Source organism: Mus caroli, unplaced genomic scaffold (genome assembly GCF_978045245.1).
Source record: "Mus caroli unplaced genomic scaffold, Mus_caroli_1 scaffold_11, whole genome shotgun sequence".
Lineage (NCBI taxonomy): Eukaryota > Metazoa > Chordata > Mammalia > Rodentia > Muridae > Mus > Mus caroli.
The window spans coordinates 15,252,494-15,270,000 of NW_028227266.1; the positions used below are offsets into that span (position 1 = coordinate 15,252,494).

The 17,507-nt window shown below is 41.4% G+C and overlaps 1 protein-coding gene across 1 annotated transcript in view; it reads right to left on the bottom strand.

Moving 5' to 3' along the window:
- The window catches only part of Muc16 (mucin 16, cell surface associated), a 193,892-nt gene that overhangs the window by 117,771 nt on the left and 58,614 nt on the right, over positions 1-17,507 (bottom strand). Inside the window, exons 9-13 of the mRNA XM_085844433.1 lie at positions 10,003-10,175; positions 8,800-8,838; positions 8,510-8,572; positions 1,198-1,322; positions 923-990 (exon numbers count right to left, since the gene is read on the bottom strand). Coding sequence (XP_085700559.1) covers positions 923-990; positions 1,198-1,322; positions 8,510-8,572; positions 8,800-8,838; positions 10,003-10,175 — 468 coding nt within the window. The remainder of the gene's footprint in view (positions 1-922; positions 991-1,197; positions 1,323-8,509; positions 8,573-8,799; positions 8,839-10,002; positions 10,176-17,507) is intronic.

The window sequence follows — 17,507 nt, forward strand, 5'->3', positions numbered from 1 at the left end:
AAAATTATTATAAACTGTCACTTGAGATATAAAGCTGAAATAAGCCATTTTTCCTCTAAGTTTCTTGGTCAGAGTACTTTTCTCAGTGTTAAAAATGATACTAGATCAATATTATAAAAAGATATTTTAATGACAGAATTTAAAGCTCTGAGGAAATTCCCTTTCTTTCCACAATGAGGGAATGAAGGTGGGAATTCAGAATGCATGAGCAGGAAAAGTTCACCAACCAGCTGATGGGGGTTACTGGAGTGGAGGTTATATGATTAGGGACAATTTGGTTTATGAACCCAGCCCTTGTCATAGGCAATCCCTGCCTCAGTGGTCTTGCTGCCTCCATGGCTAGCCCCAGAAGGTGATCTTCCCAGTTCCAGCTTGACCACCTCAGAGCTGCTTTTACCTTCCCAGCCATCCACCCCCCTGTGGCTAGTTGTCACAAATCCCCTTAAGCCAGTAAATCAAAACTCTTGAAGCTTATAATCAGTTTTATATATTAATAAATTCTCAATTTGCAAGACACCCACACAATCATTTCATGGCCAAGTGATAATGATACAAGCTGCCAATCTAGATTTGACAAGTTATCCCAATTATTCTATCATTTTATGCTATTCCTAACTACCTGTGGTTATATAAAGCCATGTGGATTAAGTTCATCCTCTTCTCCATCCATCTTTTCTCCTCCTCCTCCTCTTTCTTCTTTCTTCCTGTCCCTGATTCTGAAACTCTTAGCTCTACCTTCCTTTTCCCTGTCCAACCACAGAATTCTTGTATTAATATTTAAATTAACTGGGGGAAAATTCTGCTATAAATTCTTCTGAATTTACATAAGGGTAATGAACATACAAGAAAAAAAAAAAAAGACAAGTACTCTTTGGATCTGGGACACATTGAGAATCTCTGTCTTGTTTTTGTTAGGACTTACCTGAGCAATGCTAGTCTGCAGTCAGAATACAGGAGGCGGATACTGGTTTTATTCAACAAAGGCCAAAGCTGTGGGGAATAAGGGAGGAGGCTGTCAATAGAAGGACTGAGGGATATTTACTCTTTTTGAAATGTGTGTAACTAGTGTTAGTTAGCAAAGCTGGAATCGATGGAACAAGTTTGAGGGTGGTGTGGCCTTCTTGCAGGGTGTGGACTAAGCTGATAGGTGTGACTTAAATCTGTGTAAAATCTGCATCTACCAGACAGAGCTCTTACCAGTCTTTGTAGGATTTTTTCAGTGGCATTGAACTTCCAGGATCCAACATGACTCATGCCCTCCTCATATTCAAGGTTAGTGATGGTGAAGTTGATGATGAAAGGCACCAGAGGAGAGCCAGGCACTACAGAGGGGGTGGGAGAAAGACACACTGAGCTGCTGTATCCTCTGGGAATTTGGGTATCTTCCAGTGTTACAGAGCTTTCCCAAGGAAGAGAATAGATCCAGAATGACTTGTTAAGTATCATAAGAATGGGTGGGATTACTCTACTTTGTCTCTGTAACTCTTTCCATGGGTGTTTTGTTCCCAATTCTAAGAAGGGGTGAAGTATTCAGACTTTGGTCTTCATTCTTCTTAAGTTTCATGTGTTTTGCAAATTGTATCTTGGTTATTCAAAGTTTCTGGGCTAATATCCACTTATCAGTGAGTGAATATCATGTGAGTTCTTTTGTGATTGGGTCACCTCACTCAGGATGATACCCTCCAGATCCATCCATTTGCCTAGGAATTTCATAAATTCATTCTTTTTAATAGCTGAGTAGTACTCCATTGTGTAAATGTACCACATTTTCTGTATCCATTCCTCTGTTGAAGAACATCTGGGTTCTTTCCAGCTACTGGCTGTTATAAATAAGGCTGATATGAACATAGTAGACCATGTGTTTTTATTACTAGTTGGAACATCTTCTGGATATATGCCCAGGAGAGGTATTGCTGGATCCTCCGGTAGTACTATGTCCAATTTTCTGAGGAACCGCCAGACTGATTTCCACAATGGTTGTACAAACTTGCAATCCCACCAACAATAGAGGAGTGTTCCTCTTTTACCACATTCTCGCCAGCGTCTGCTGTCACATGAATTTTTGATCTTAGCCATTCTGACTGGTGTGAGGTGGAATATCAGGGTTGTTTTGATTTGCACTTCCCTGGTGATTAAGGATGTTGAATATTTTTTCAGGTGCTTCTCAGCCATTCGATATTCTTCAGTTGAGAATTTTTTGTTTAGCTCTGTGCCCCATTTTTCAATGGGGTTATTTATTTTTCTGGAATCTATCTTATTGAGTTCTTTATATATATTGGATATTATTCCCCTATCTGATTTAGGATTGGTAAAGATCCTTTCCCAATCTGTTGGTGGACTTTTTGTCTTATTGAACATGTCTTTTGCCTTACAGAAGCTTTGCAATTTTTTGAGGTCCCATTTGTCAATTTTTGATCTTACAGCACAAACCATGGGTGTTCTTTTTTTTCTTTTTTTTTTTAATATTTTTATTACATATTTTCCTCAATTACATTTCCAATACTATCCCAAAAGTCCCCCATAGCGCCCCCCACTTCCCTACCCACCCATTCCCATTCTTTTGGCCCTGGCATTCCCCTATATTGGGGCATATAAAGTTTGCAAGTCCAATGGGCCTCTCTTTCCATTGATGGCCGACTAGGCCATCTTTCGATACATATGGAATTTTCCCCCTGTGCCCATATCTTCGAGGCTTTTCTCCACTTTCTCCTCTAAAAGTTTCAGTGTCTCTGGTTTTATGTGGAGTTCCTTGATCCACTTAGACTTGAGCTTTGTACAAGGAGATAAGAATGGATCAATTGGTATTCTTGTACATGATAACCGCCAGTTGTGCCAGCACCATTTGTTGAAAAGGCTGTCTCTTTTTTTTCCAATGGATGGGTTTAGCTCCTTTGTCAAAGATCAAATGACCATAGGTGTGTGGGTTCATTTCTGGGTCAATTCTACTCCATTGATCTACTTGTCTGTCACTATACTGATACCATGCAATTTTTATCACAATTGCTCTGCAGTACAGCTTTAGGTTAGGTATGGTGATTCCACCAGAGATTCTTTTATCATTGAGAAGAGTTTTTGCTATCCTTGTTTTTTTTTTTTTTTTTTTTTTTTTTTTTTTTTTTTTTTTTGTTACTCCAGATGACTTTGCAAATTGCTCTTTCTAATTCTTTGAAGAATTGAGTTGGAATTTTGATGGGGATTGCATTGAATCTGTAGATTGCTTTTGGCAAGATAGCCATTTTCACTATTTTGATCCTGCCAATCCATGAGCATGGGAGATCTTTCCATCTTCTGAGATCTTCTTTGATTTCTTTCTTCAGAGACTTGAAGTTCTTGTCATACAGATCTTTCACTTCCTTAGTTAGAGTCACGCCAAGGTATTTTATATTGTTTGTGATTATTGAGAAGTGTGTTGTTTCCCTAATTTCTTTCTCAGCCTGTTTATCCTTTGTGTACAGAAAAGCCATTGACTTGTTTGAGTTAATTTTATATCCAACTACTTCATTGAAGCTGTTTATCAGGCTTAGGAGTTCTCTGGTGGAATTTTTAGGGTCATTTATATATACAATCGTATCATCTGCAAATAGTGATATTTTGACTTCTTCCTTTCCAATTTGTATCCCCTTGACCTCTTTTATTGTCTAATTTCTGAAGCTAGAACTTCAAGTACTACATTGAATAGGTAGGGAGAAAGTGGTCAGCCTTGTCTAGTCCCTGATTTTAGTGGGATTGCTTCCAGCTTCTCTCCATTTAGTTTGATTTTTTTTTTGAGACGATTTATTAGTGTCACATGCTGTGTGAGCTGAGTTTGATATCCAGGGCCCATATAATACGAATGAAGAGCTGATTCTCATAAGTTTTCCTCTGATCTTAACGAGGACACTATTGTTCCTGCACATTTGTGTTCATGATCTCAAACATTCAGTAAAAAATCATTTAAAAATATTTAAAGGAATAGAGTGGATTAGGAGATAGTTCAGTCACTTAAGTGAAGAATGAGAACCAGAGTTTAGTTCAGAAACCCTTCTACCAAAAAGCCAGGTGTGGTGATACACATTTGTAAATCCAGTGTGAGGTAGGTGGGAATAGGTGGATTTCTGTGGCTCATTGGCCAGTCAGCTTTTCCTAATTGATCAGTTTCAGGCTAGTGAGATATCTTTCCTCAAAAACAAATTGTGGATGGTACCTGAGGAATAACACCTAAGGGGGCCTTCTGCAACAACAGGCATATGTACACACATGGAATCCAACCTGTTCCCCCAACACCTCACTCCCCACCCAGTCCCACAAGCACATGGGAGAAAAAAAATCTTTGATGGTATATATGTGTTAGGCTGAGATTATACTCCATTTACATGCTTTCTTAAATTGCAAGCATTGACATGGTGGGATATGGTACTGGGAAGCTGATTTTATAGATGTAAAATCTGAACTATGTGGAAATTAAAAAAAACAACAAACAGACAAACAAACAAACAAACAAAACTCCAAAAGGCACAGCCTGATCAATCCCAGGCTTTACAGCATGAGTCTTTCTCCATTAAGAAGGCCCATGGGCTGGTCCAGACCACAGTGGAACCTTAGTTTTCACCTAGTGATCAGTTGAAAGGTATAACCTAGGAAACAAGAAGTATTTGCTAGAATCCAGGCCAAACTGCTGTTTAGGAGAAGCCCACTTGCAGCAGCTTCTTTCTTAGTCATTGTAATGGAAATGACAAGTCCCCTAACAAAAGCCTGTCAGTGAATCTGTAAACTCATAATAGACTACTCAGGTTCCTATATTCCAAGAGAATATCAGGAACCACTCCTACCCCTTCTAGGAAGGTCACAGATCTCAGGATATCATGGCCCAAAACTTACAGCACTGCCAGTGGTGACCCAACCCATATACTTGGTGCACATGAAACTAGATATGCCCTTCTTCCTCATTTCCTCCACATCCAAAGAGCCATACATTCCTTCCAGGAAGTACAAGGTCCCTCTCTTTCCTTTTCTTAGTAATCAGAAACAGCCTGCTGACCACTTAGATATCAGAGACAACATGGTGATCACTTCAGAATCAGATACAGTCAGCTCAATGTTTGGTTTCATACCCCAGGACAAGGGACTGAAACATATTTTACACACCAAAGCAGACCTTTCCTTCTGGTTCTCTCAGCATCACTCAGTCCCTATCTGGAATGCCCTGCTCCCATTTCTAGACTCTCTAACTTAGGACCTCAGCAGCCCTGTCCCTAGGGCCTCTTCCCTATATAATCCAGAAATCTCAAAATCTCAATCTCTCTCTCTCTCTCTCTCTCTTTCTCTCTCTCTCTCTTTCTCTCTCTTCATTCCTCTCCCTCTCTCCCCCTCTCCTCCCTCTCCAGCCCCTTTCTCTGAGTGCCCTTTCTTGCTTTCTCTATTACCCCTCACCTATCTTTTCTGCCCCATGGGCACTTCTTTGGCATTGGTCCTTGGGGCCAGTCTACTGACCAAGAGCAGCTTCCGAATAAATACATGTGTTTTACATGTATTTTAATCTTGCTTGAATTAAACCATTTCACTGTCAGAGAAATAACATCATTTAGCACTTAATAACTAGAGACAGCCTGATTACATGAAACAACCCTCCTCAGAGATCTATAAGAAAGGATACTTACTCTGCTTCATGTGCCTGGTTTCTTCTCAGAACCACCAATATAGTGTCTGTTCATCAGATTAATTAGACTTCTAATGAATCTCTTTTTTTATATTATTATTTTTATTAGGTATTTTCTTCATTTACATTTCTAATGCTATCCCAAAAGCCCCCCCCCCACTCCCCTACACACCCACTCCCACTTCTTGGCCCTGGTGTTCCCCTGCACTGAGGCATATACAGTTTGCAAGACCAATGGGCCTCTCTTTCCACTGATGGTTGACTAGGCCATCCTCTGATACATATGCAGCTAGAGACACGAGCTCTGGGGGGAACAATCTACCTCAGTGTTCCCTTTGAACCTCAAACTCTAGCACTTTCAGTGATGTTAAACAAGAGAATAGATATGATAAAGATGGTATCTGTTCTTTTAGAACCACTGGCAGTGCCAGTAGAAGGTATGGAAATGGACATCAGGTGAAGTAAAGCCAGTTCCTGATCCAGGCTTCACCTTCTAGATGACCCTACATTCCTCAGGTCTAAGCATAGTAGTGCATATTGTTCTCATCTTTTCCGTTGAAAACTAAGGGGCTATGGAGGTGGCTCAGACAGCCCCGCTCTTATCTTACAAACATGAGGACCTGATTTTAGATCTTTAGTACCTATGTGTCTTAGTCAGGGTTTCTATTCCTGGACAAAACATCATGACCAAGAATAAAGTTGGGGAGGGTTTATTCAGCTTACACTTTCCTGTTGCTGTTCATCACCAAAGGAAGTCAGGACTGGAACTCAAGCAGGCCAGGAAGCAGGTGCTGATGCAGAGGCCAGGAAGAGATGTTCCTTACTGGCTTGCTTCCCCTGACTTGCTTAGCTTGCTTTCTTATAGAACCCAAGACTACCAGCCCAGAGAAGGTACCACCCACAAGGGGCCCTTCCCCCTTGATCACTAATTGAGAAAATGCCCCACATCTGGATCTCATGGAGGCACTTCCCCAACTGAAGCTCCTTTCTCTGTGATAACTCCAGCCTGTGTCAAGTTGACACACAAAACCAGTCAATACACTATGTAAAAAGCTGGGTATGGGCTACACTACATAATTGTGAAGCCAGTACTGGGAAGACAGTGATGGCAGGATCTCTGAATTTTGTTGACCAGATAATAGTCAGTCATAATTGATGAGCTACAGGCTAGTTACAGACAATACCTCAAAAATCAGGTGGATAGGAGTTGAGGAAGTCATTCATTATTGATCTTTAGTATCCTCATACATGCTCATGCATGCACAAGAATCTACACACAACACCACACAACAAGAACAAGAACAACAACAACAACAACAACAACACACACACAACACACACCACACATAACTATGAATGTGGGGAGTCAGACTGATTCAGGTCCTATTCAGAAGCTCCATTAAAGGACAGAAGACACTTTAGTTCCATGTTCTTTTCCAGGAACAGACTTGGGAAGTACAGTCTGAGTCTGGAGTATAGGCTCTAGGCTATAATGAATAGCCAGCAGGACAGACAGAAAAAAATGGGGGTAAAGAAGACTCTTCAGGTAAGTGCTCAGTTACCTAGGATGGGTCCTGTGTGAGGAAGGAGCAGTTTCTCTCCTTAATTTTCTAGTGACCTGAATCAGTAGGAACAAGCATCCTAAAGAGTGATAAGGATAAGTTTGTGGTTTCTGGGGATCTGACTCATCTTCCTGGGCTGTGGACATCAATCCTAAGGTGGCCCTATCTGAGCTATCCTGTGCTGTCTTTGCAAACATAGTCTGATGTACTCTTTGCTTGGCCATTCCCTCCACTGTAAACAATGCATATGATGCTGTACTTATCAATAAGTTGCTTGGCATAAGTTTTTCAGCACATGTAAGACCACCTGGTCTGAGCCTTTGCTTTTGTCTTCATTATTTCTTGTCAGTTTTATTTTGCACTACTGGTCCTTCTTTTCAACACTTGACTAGAACTCTTATCCCTGCCTGAGTACCCAGGTTTACTTCACAGCACCTGTACCCTTACAGGTGATTCCACTAGGGTGCCCTCAAGAGACCTGGCAATTGCTTAAGTTATCACCTGTCATGCCACCACATGTGGACTGTGAATAAAAGGATTGCCCACCACTGTAGCTCTCTCCCTTTGTCCCCACATGTTCTGGGCCAGTCTTCTTCTCCCCATTTTTTGTTCTCTGCCACCTCCATCCCCACCCCACTGTCTGTTATCATGGTTCTGCCATACCACCCACCCCAATACTCTCTGTCTGCTTGTCTCCATGTCTACTGTCAGCCTCTGCCCCTTCTCAAGGTCCTTGCTCCCCTATTTTTCCCAAATAAACTACTTTTATACCAGATATGTTGCATGGCATAATTACTCAGGGATACATGTTGGCATGGATCTGCCAAGTACCTCCTTAACACATTATATTTCATAACAGCACATACACCTTGTGGCTCACAAATGCCTCCAAGTCTAATCACTGGACACTCTCTTCTGGCCTCTGTGTCCACCTATGCATGCATAGTAGACACATACATATTAACAAAAGATTAAAGTAAGTCCAAATCCAGAGTCTATCCATGTTAATTAATTATTTTACTGCCGAGCTATAAGTATTGGATTTAAAAGAGTGACCTTTTGAATCCTAGAATGAAGTTTTAAGTAAATGTATCAGTTAGTAGTTGAGGAAAAGGAGGCCCTCAGAACAAATATGTTGTCCAAGATTGATATGGATGGTAATTTGAGTGTAGCCAAGCTCTGGCTCTTGAGAAATTCCAAGAACATGAAGCACCCATTAACACTCTGGGTTCTCACAATTTTCTCCAAAGTCTTGATTTTGAAACTGGGATACTAGGCTTCAGAGAAGGAGTTGGTAAGAGAAGGCACGTACCTGTAGAGAGTGTAGGTTTTGCAGTGGAGGTCTCAGTGAAAAACAGAGAGGAAGTCACTGGAGCTGAGGAGAAATGGGTTGCAGTGAAAAATTCTATTTGAGGTAGAGCATGAATGGCATAAGAGAGCCCCTTTGCACTCCAAATTGGGTCATATGATGGGGGAAGAATGTGAGTTTGGCTTTTAATTTATTTATTTTTTTCTCCATGAACTTGGATTCAGTAGGAAACAGATCCACTACTGATCCCATAGGGTGTGGTGAATACAATCATCAGCCTCTTAAGTACTCACTGTTGAGAGTGGAAGCAGAGGGTTTTGTATGTGTAAAACCTGCAATGAGAACAGGAGAAAATCAAGATGTGAGGACAGACATGTTTATAATATAGCCTGGGCCCATCAGCCACATCTCCAGGTGAGACTTCAAGTCTACACAGGGAAATTCTTAGAATCTATGTATCATCAAGAGAACCATCTTTGTTCTAGTGAACTTATAATTTACTTGGGACAACAAACATACCCTTATTTCTACCACATATATTCACAAGCTGTTCTTTTTTAATTTTGTGGTATAGATGGGGAGAAAGATGCAAGATCTCACTTTTGTTTGAGATGGAATCATGGATTTGTTTGTGACAGAATCTTATTCTGTAGCCCATATAGGCCTTAAATTATCTCTGTAACTCAGACTGAGCAAAATCTTGAAGATAATCTTCCATCTCATCTTTAAAGTGTCATGATTGCAAGAAGTGGCCATCACTTCTGATAAATGCTTTTTAATTTTTGCTTCTGCTTCCCTTTTTCCTTCTATTTTCTTCTCTATTCCCCCTGTTTTCCTTTCTTCCATATGGTACTAAAGATGAAACCAAGACTCCTGAACATACTAGGCAAACAAAGAGATTATAGGCATGAGCCAACATATCCTCCCTGTTCAGGATAAAGTTTCAAATGAAACATTCAGCTGAAACTAAGGCTCAGAGAATATGGCCAGACATGTAGCAAACATGATAGAGGTGATTTAGCTCTACAAAGATATGAAATATACATATAAGAGAGTATATACTGCTAATCCCAGAACTCAATAGAGGATGAAGCAGGAGAATCATCAATTTGAGGATAGACTTGATTAAATTACTAATTCTAGACCAGCTTCAACTACATAGCGAAATGTACCTGAATGCAAATCAAAACAACAAACAGGACTACAAACACACCCAGATTTGAACCAATGTTTAACGACCACTGACTTCAACCAGAGTTGTTCTTCGATGTGACCTGAGCAAGGCTTTTTTAGGTAAGATACATGTCCAAATAATACCTTGGTCATATAGTGATACAGAGAAAAGAGAAGGAGTTGAAGACTAAACATTATATGTGCCTTTAACTTGCTCAGGTTTAAGATGATATATAGAAAGGGTCTTATGATAAACTAGAAAGCCTACTTGTCTTAGAATAACATTCTCAACTTCAGTTCATAGTTCCTAAAGGGATGCTCACCATTGATGTACAGACTGTCCTTTTCTAAAGTGAAGGATCCTAGCTTGGTGACACCCTGGGTGTTATGGCTCAGTTCCCAGTACATCTTCTCTCTGTCCAGCTGCAGGCCCAAGGAATCAGAATGGAGAGTGCAAACAGCATCCACTCCAGTGACTGTTCCATCTTTCTCAGGCCTAGCAAGGAAAAGGGACAGAGATTGTGAATGGGGACTCCAAGGTTGGGGATTCACTGACAGAGAAGAGAAGTAGGGTTTGTAATGAGAATTAATGACCTCCATGCATAACAATGCATAACAGAGCCAATATTCTTTTTAAAAAAAGAGGGGGGGGGGATACAGCTTCTATGCATGTCACTTTTTGTGCTATCTGTAACATAAACATCTAAATCCTCATAACCTCACATGCCCTAAGAACAGAAATTTAACAATGGGGGTGAGAAAAAAAGCAGTGTGAAAATATGGTAAAAGAAAACTATTTCAACTGGTTTAACACGGGTTGAATAAACCATTGATTGATATTAGATATATTTCTCTTCATCTCTCTGGCTTTTTTCATTTGTGAAATAGTCAACATTTTCAGATCTGTGATGGTCAGTTTTAAATGTCAACCTGACACAAGCTGGAGTTGCTTAGGAAAACCTTAATAAGACATTTTCTTATCAGTTTGTCAGCAATTCTTGGAAAATGGTCTAGGTTTTCAATTGAAGTAGGAAGACCCAGACTTCTGTGTTCAGCACTAAATCTGAGCTTGTAAGAATGATGAAAGCGAGAAACCGGCCTGAGTAGGACCACAGGCCTCATCCGGCTGGATCAGCGCCGGGGTAGCGGGAGCGCAGGGTTGCCTGACACCCGCCAGCTACCCACGACCCCCACTGCAGGATTTTGGGACTGCTGGTGAGTGGAACACAGCTTCTGCTCCAATCCAATTGCGCGGGACCTGAGACTGCATTAGTTAGGGAAGCAGAAACCGGCCTGAGTAGGGCCATAGGCCTCATCCGGCCGGATCAGCGCCGGGGTATCAGGAGCGCAGGGTTGCCTGACACCTGCCAGCTACCCACGACCCCCGCCGCAGGATTTTGGGACTGCTGGTGAGTGGAACACAGCTTCTGCTCCAGACCAATCACGCGGGACCTGAGACTGCTCTGGTTGGGGAGAGAGAAATCCGGCCTACATAGGGCCACAACCCTCTTCCGGTCAGAAAAGCACCGGGGCAGCTGGGGCGCAGGGTCAGCTGACACTCGCCAGCTACCCACAACACCCACCACAGGATCTTAAGACTTCTGGTGAGTGAAGCACAGCTTCTGCTCCAATCCAATTGCGCGGGACCTGAGACTGCATTAGTTAGGGAAGCAGAAACCGGCCTGAGTAGGACCACAGGCCTCATCCGGCTGGATCAGCGCAGGGGTAGCGGGAGCGCAGGGTTGCCTGACACCCGCCAGCTACCCACGACCCCTGCCGCAGGATTTTGGGACTGCTGGTGAGTGGAACACAGCTTCTGCTCCAATCCAATTGCTCGGGACCTGAGACTGCATTAGTTAGGGAAGCAGAAACCGGCCTGAGTAGGGCCACAGGCCTCATCCGGCCGGATCAGCGCCGGGGTAGCGGGAGCGCAGGGTTGCCTGACACCCACCAGCTACCCACGACCCCCGCCGCAGGATTTTGGGACTGCTGGTGAGTGGAACACAGCTTCTGCTCCAGTCCAATCACGCGGGACCTGAGACTGCTCTGGTTGGGGAGAGAGAAATCCGGCCTACATAGGGACACAACCCTCTTCCGGTCAGAAAAGCACCGGGGCAGCTGGGGCGCAGGGTCTGCTGACACTCGCCAGCTACCCACAACATCCGCCACAGGATCTTAAGACTTCTGGAGAGTGGAACACAGCTTCTGCTCCAATCCAATTGCACGCAGGACCAGAGACTGCATTAGTTAGGGAAGCAGAAAAACGGTCTGAGTAGGACCACAGGCCTCTTCTGGCTGGACCAGCACCGGGGTACCATCAGCTACCCACGACCCCCGCCACAGGATTTAGAGACTGCTGGTGAGTGGAACACAGCTTCTGCTCCAATCTTTAAACAGTGACAACGATAACAACTAACCCCAGAGATTACCAGATGGCGAAAGGTAAACGTAATAATCTTACTAACAGAAACCAAGACCACTCACCATCATCAGAACCCAGCACCCCCACTTCGCCCAGTCCAGGGCACCCCAACACACCGGAAAAGCTAGACACGGATTTAAAAGCATATCTCCTGATGATGATAGAGGACTGCAAGAAGGACTTTAATAACACACTTAAAGAAATGCAGGAGAACACTGCTAAACAGGCAGAAGACAATAAAGAGGAAGCACAAAAATCCCTTAAAGAATTGCAGGAGAACACTGCTAAAGAGTTACAAATCCTTAAAGAAAAACACGATAACATAATTAAACAGGTAGAAGTCCTTACAGAAAAACAGGAAAACACATCCAAACAGATGAGGGAAATGAACAAAACCATACTAGACCTAAAAAGGGAAGTAGACACAATAAAGAAAACCCAAAATGAGGCAACACTGGAGATAGAAACCCTAGGAAAGAAATCTGGAACCATAGATACAAGCATCAGCAACAGAATACAAGAGATGGAAGAGAGAATCTCAGGTGCAGAAGATTCCATAGAGAACATCGGCACAACAATCAAGGAAAATGTAAAATGCAAAAAGATCCTAACTCAAAACATCCAAGAAATACAGGACACAATGAGAAGACCAAACCTACGGATAATAGGAGTGGATGAGAATGAAGATTTTCAACTCAAAGGACCAGCAAACATCTTCAACAAAATTATAGAAGAAAACTTCCCAAATCTAAAGAAAGAGATGCCCATGAACATACAAGAAGCCTACAGAACTCCAAATAGACTGGATCAGAAAAGAAATACCTCCCGACACATAATAATCAGACCAACAAATGCTCTAAATAAAGATAGAATACTAAAAGCAGTAAGAGAAAAAGGCCAAGTAACATATAAAGGCAAGCCTATCAGAATTACACCAGATTTTTCACCAGAGACTATGAAAGCCAGAAGATCCTGGACGGATGTTATACAGACACTAAAAGAACACAAATTCCAGCTCAGGCTACTATACCCAGCCAAACTCTCAATTAACATAGAAGGAGAAACCAAAGTATTCCACGACAAAACCAAATTCACACATTATCTCTCCACGAATCCAGCCCTTCAAAGGATAATAACAGAAAAAAACCAATACAAGGACAGGAACCACGCCCTAGAAACAACAAGAAGGTAATCCCTCAACAAACCTAAAAGAAAACAGCCACAAGAACAAAATGCCAACTTTAACAACAAAAATAACAGGAAACAACAATTACTTTTCCTTAATATCTCTTAATATCAATGGACTCAACTCCCCGATAAAAAGACAGACTAACAAACTGGCTACACAAACAAGACCCAACATTTTGCTGCTTACAGGAAACTCATCTCAGAGAAAAGGATAGACACTACCTCAGAATGAAAGGCTGGAAAACAATTTTCCAAGCAAATGGCATGAAGAAACAAGCTGGAGTAGCCATTCTAATATCTGATAAGATTGACTTCCAACCCAAAGTCATTAAAAAAGACAGGGAGAGACACTTCATACTCATCAAAGGTAAAATCCTCCAAGAGGAACTATCAATCCTGAATATCTATGCTCCAAATACAAAGGCAGCCACATTCATTAAAGAAACTTTAGTAAAGCTCAAAGCACACATTGCAACTCATACAATAATAGTGGGAGACTTCAACACACCACTTTCACCAATGGACAGATCATGGAAACAGAAACTAAACAGGGACACAGTGAAACTAAGAGAAATTATGAATCAAATGGATCTGGCAGATATCTACAGAACATTCTATCCTAAAACAAAAGGATATACCTTCTTCTCAGCACCTCATGGTACCTTCTCCAAAATTGACCACATAATTGGTCACAAAGCAGGCCTCAACAGATATAAAAATATTGAAATTGTCCCATGCATCCTATCAGATCACCATGGACTAAGGCTGATCTTCAATAACAAAATAAATAATAGAAAGCCAACCTTCACGTGGAAACTGAACAACACTCTTCTCAATGATACCTTGGTCAAGGAAGGAATAAAGAAAGAAATTAAGGACTTTTTAGAGTTCAATGAAAATGAAGCCACAACATACCCAAACTTATGGGACGCAATGAAAGCATTTTTAAGAGGAAAACTCATAGCTCTGAGTGCCTCCAAAAGGAAACTAGAGAGAGCACACATTAGCAGCTTGACAACACACCTAAAAGCACTAGAACAAAAGGAAGCAAATTCACCCAAGAGGAGTAGACGGCAGGAAATAATCAAACTCAGGGGTGAAATCAACCAAGTGGAAACAAGAAAAACTATTCAAAGAATCAACCAATCAAGGAGCTGGTTCTTTGAGAAAATCAACAAGATAGATAAACCCTTAGCCAGACTCACTAGAGGGCACAGGGAAAGCATCCTAATTAACAAAATCAGAAATGAAAAAGGAGACATAACAACAGATCCTGAAGACATCCAAAACACCATCAGATCCTTCTACCAAAGGCTATACTCAACAAAACTGGAGAACCTGGATGAAATGGAGAAGTTCCTAGACAGATACCAGGTACCAAAGTTGAATCAAGATCAGGTTAATGATCTAAACAGCCCTATATCCCCCAAAGAAATAGAAGCAGTCATTCATAGTCTCCCAACTAAAAATAGCCCAGGACCAGATGGGTTTAGTGCAGAGTTCTATCAGACCTTCAAAGAAGATCTAATCCCAGTTATTCACAAACTATTCCACAAAATAGAAACAGAAGGTACTCTACCCAACTCACTCTATGAAGCCACAATTACTCTGATACCTAAACCACAAAAAGACCCAACAAAGATAGAAAACTTCAGACCAATATCCCTTATGAATATTGATGCAAAAATTTTCAATAAAGTTCTTGCTAACCGAATCCAAGAACACATCAAAACAATCATCCATCCTGACCAAGTAGGTTTCATCCCAGGGATGCAGGGATGGTTCAATTTACGGAAATCCATCAATGTAATCCAGTATATAAACAAACTCAAAGACAAAAACCACATGGTCATCTCCTTAGATGCAGAAAAAGCATTTGACAAGATCCAACACCCATTCATGATAAAAGTCTTGGAAAGATCAGGAATTCAAGGCCCATACCTAAACATGATAAAAGCAATCTACAGCAAACCAGTAGCCAACATCAAAGTAAATGGTGAGAAGCTTGAAGCAATCCCTCTAAAATCAGGGACTAGACAAGGCTGTCCACTTTCTCCATACCTATTCAACATTGTACTTGAAGTCCTAGCCAGAGCAATTAGACAACAAAAGGAGATCAAAGGGATACAAATTGGAAAAGATGAAGTCAAAATATCACTTTTTGCAGATGATATGATAGTATATATAAGTGACCCTAAAAATTCCACCAGAGAACTCCTAAGCCTGATAAACAGCTTCGGTGAAGTAGCTGGATATAAAATTAACTCAAACAAATCAATGGCCTTTCTCTACACAAAGAATAAACAGGCTGAGAAAGAAATTAGGGAAACAACACCCTTCTCAATAGTCACAAATAATATAAAATATCTTGGCGTGACTCTAACTAAGGAAGTGAAAGATCTGTATAATAAAAACTTCAAGTCTCTGAAGAAAGAAATTTTAGAAGATCTCAGAAGATGGAAAGATCTCCCATGCTCATGGATTGGCAGGATCAACATTGTAAAAATGGCTATCTTGCCAAAAGCAATCTACAGATTCAATGCAATCCCCATCAAAATTCCAACTCAATTCTTCAACGAATTAGAAAGTGCAATCTGCAAATTCATCTGGAATAACAAAAAACCTAGGATAGCAAAAACTCTTCTCAAGGATAAAAGAACCTCTGGTGGAATCACCATGCCGGACCTAAAGCTCTACTACAGAGCAATTGTGATAAAAACTGCATGGTACTGGTATAGTGACAGACAAATAGACCAATGGAATAGAATTGAAGACCCAGAAATGAACCCACACACCTATGGTCACTTGATCTTCGACAAGGGAGCTAAAAACATCCAGTGGAAGAAAGACAGCATTTTCAACAAATGGTGCTGGCACAACTGGTTGTTAACATGTAGAAGAATGCGAATCGACCCATTCCTATCTCCTTGTACTAAGGTCAAGTCTAAGTGGATCAAGGAACTTCACATAAAACCAGAGACACTGAAACTTATAGAGGAGAAAGTGGGGAAAAGCCTTGAAGATATGGGCACAGGGGAAAAATTCCTGAATAGAACAGTAATGGCTTGTGCTGTAATATCGAGAATTGACAAGTGGGACCTCATGAAACTACAAAGCTTCTGCAAGGCTAAAGACACCATCAATAAGACAAATAAACCAACAACAGATTGGGAAAGGATCTTCACCTATCCTAAATCAGATAAGGGACTAATATCCAATATATATAAAGAACTCAAGAAGGTGGACTCCAGAAAGTCAAATAACCCCATTAAAAAATGGGGCTCAGAACTGAACAAAGAATTCTCACCTGAGGAATACCGAATGGCAGAGAAGCACCTGAAAAAATGTTCAACATCCTTAATCATCAGGGAAATGCAAATCAAAACAACCCTGAGATTCTACCTCACACCAGTCAGAATGGCTAAGATCAAAAATTCAGGTGACAGCAGATGCTGGCGAGGATGTGGAGAAAGAGGAACACTCCTCCATTGTTGGTGGGATTGCAAGCTTGTACAACCACTCTGGAAATCAGTCTGGCGGTTCCTCAGAAAATTGGACATAGTACTACCGGAGGATCCAGCAATACCTCTCCTGGGCATATATCCAGAAGATGTCCCAACCGGTAAAAAGGACACATGCTCCACTATGTCCATAGCAGCCCTATTTATAATAGCCAGAAGCTGGAAAGAACCCAGATGTCCCTCAACAGAGGAATGGATACAGAAATTATGGTACATTTACACAATGGAGTACTACTCAGCTATTAAAAAGAATGAATTTATGAAATTCCTAGCCAAATGGATGGACCTGGAGGGCATCATCTTGAGTGAAGTAACACAATCACAAAAGAACTCACACAATATGTATTCATTGATAAGTGGATATTAGCCCAAAACTTAGGATACCCAAGATATAAGATACAATTTGATAAACGCATGAAACTCAAGAAGAATGAAGACCAAAGTGTGGACACTGTGCACCTTCTTAGAATTGGGAACAAAACACCCAGGGAAGGAGTTACAGAGACAAAGTTCGTAGCTGTGATGAAAGGATGGACCATTTAGAGACTGCTGTATCCAGGGATCCGTCCCATAATCAGCTTCTAAACGCTGACACCATTGCATACACTAGCAAGATTTTGCTGAAAGGACCCAAATATAGCTGTCTCTTGTGAGACGATGCCGGGGCCTAGCAAACACAGGAGTGGATGTTCACAGT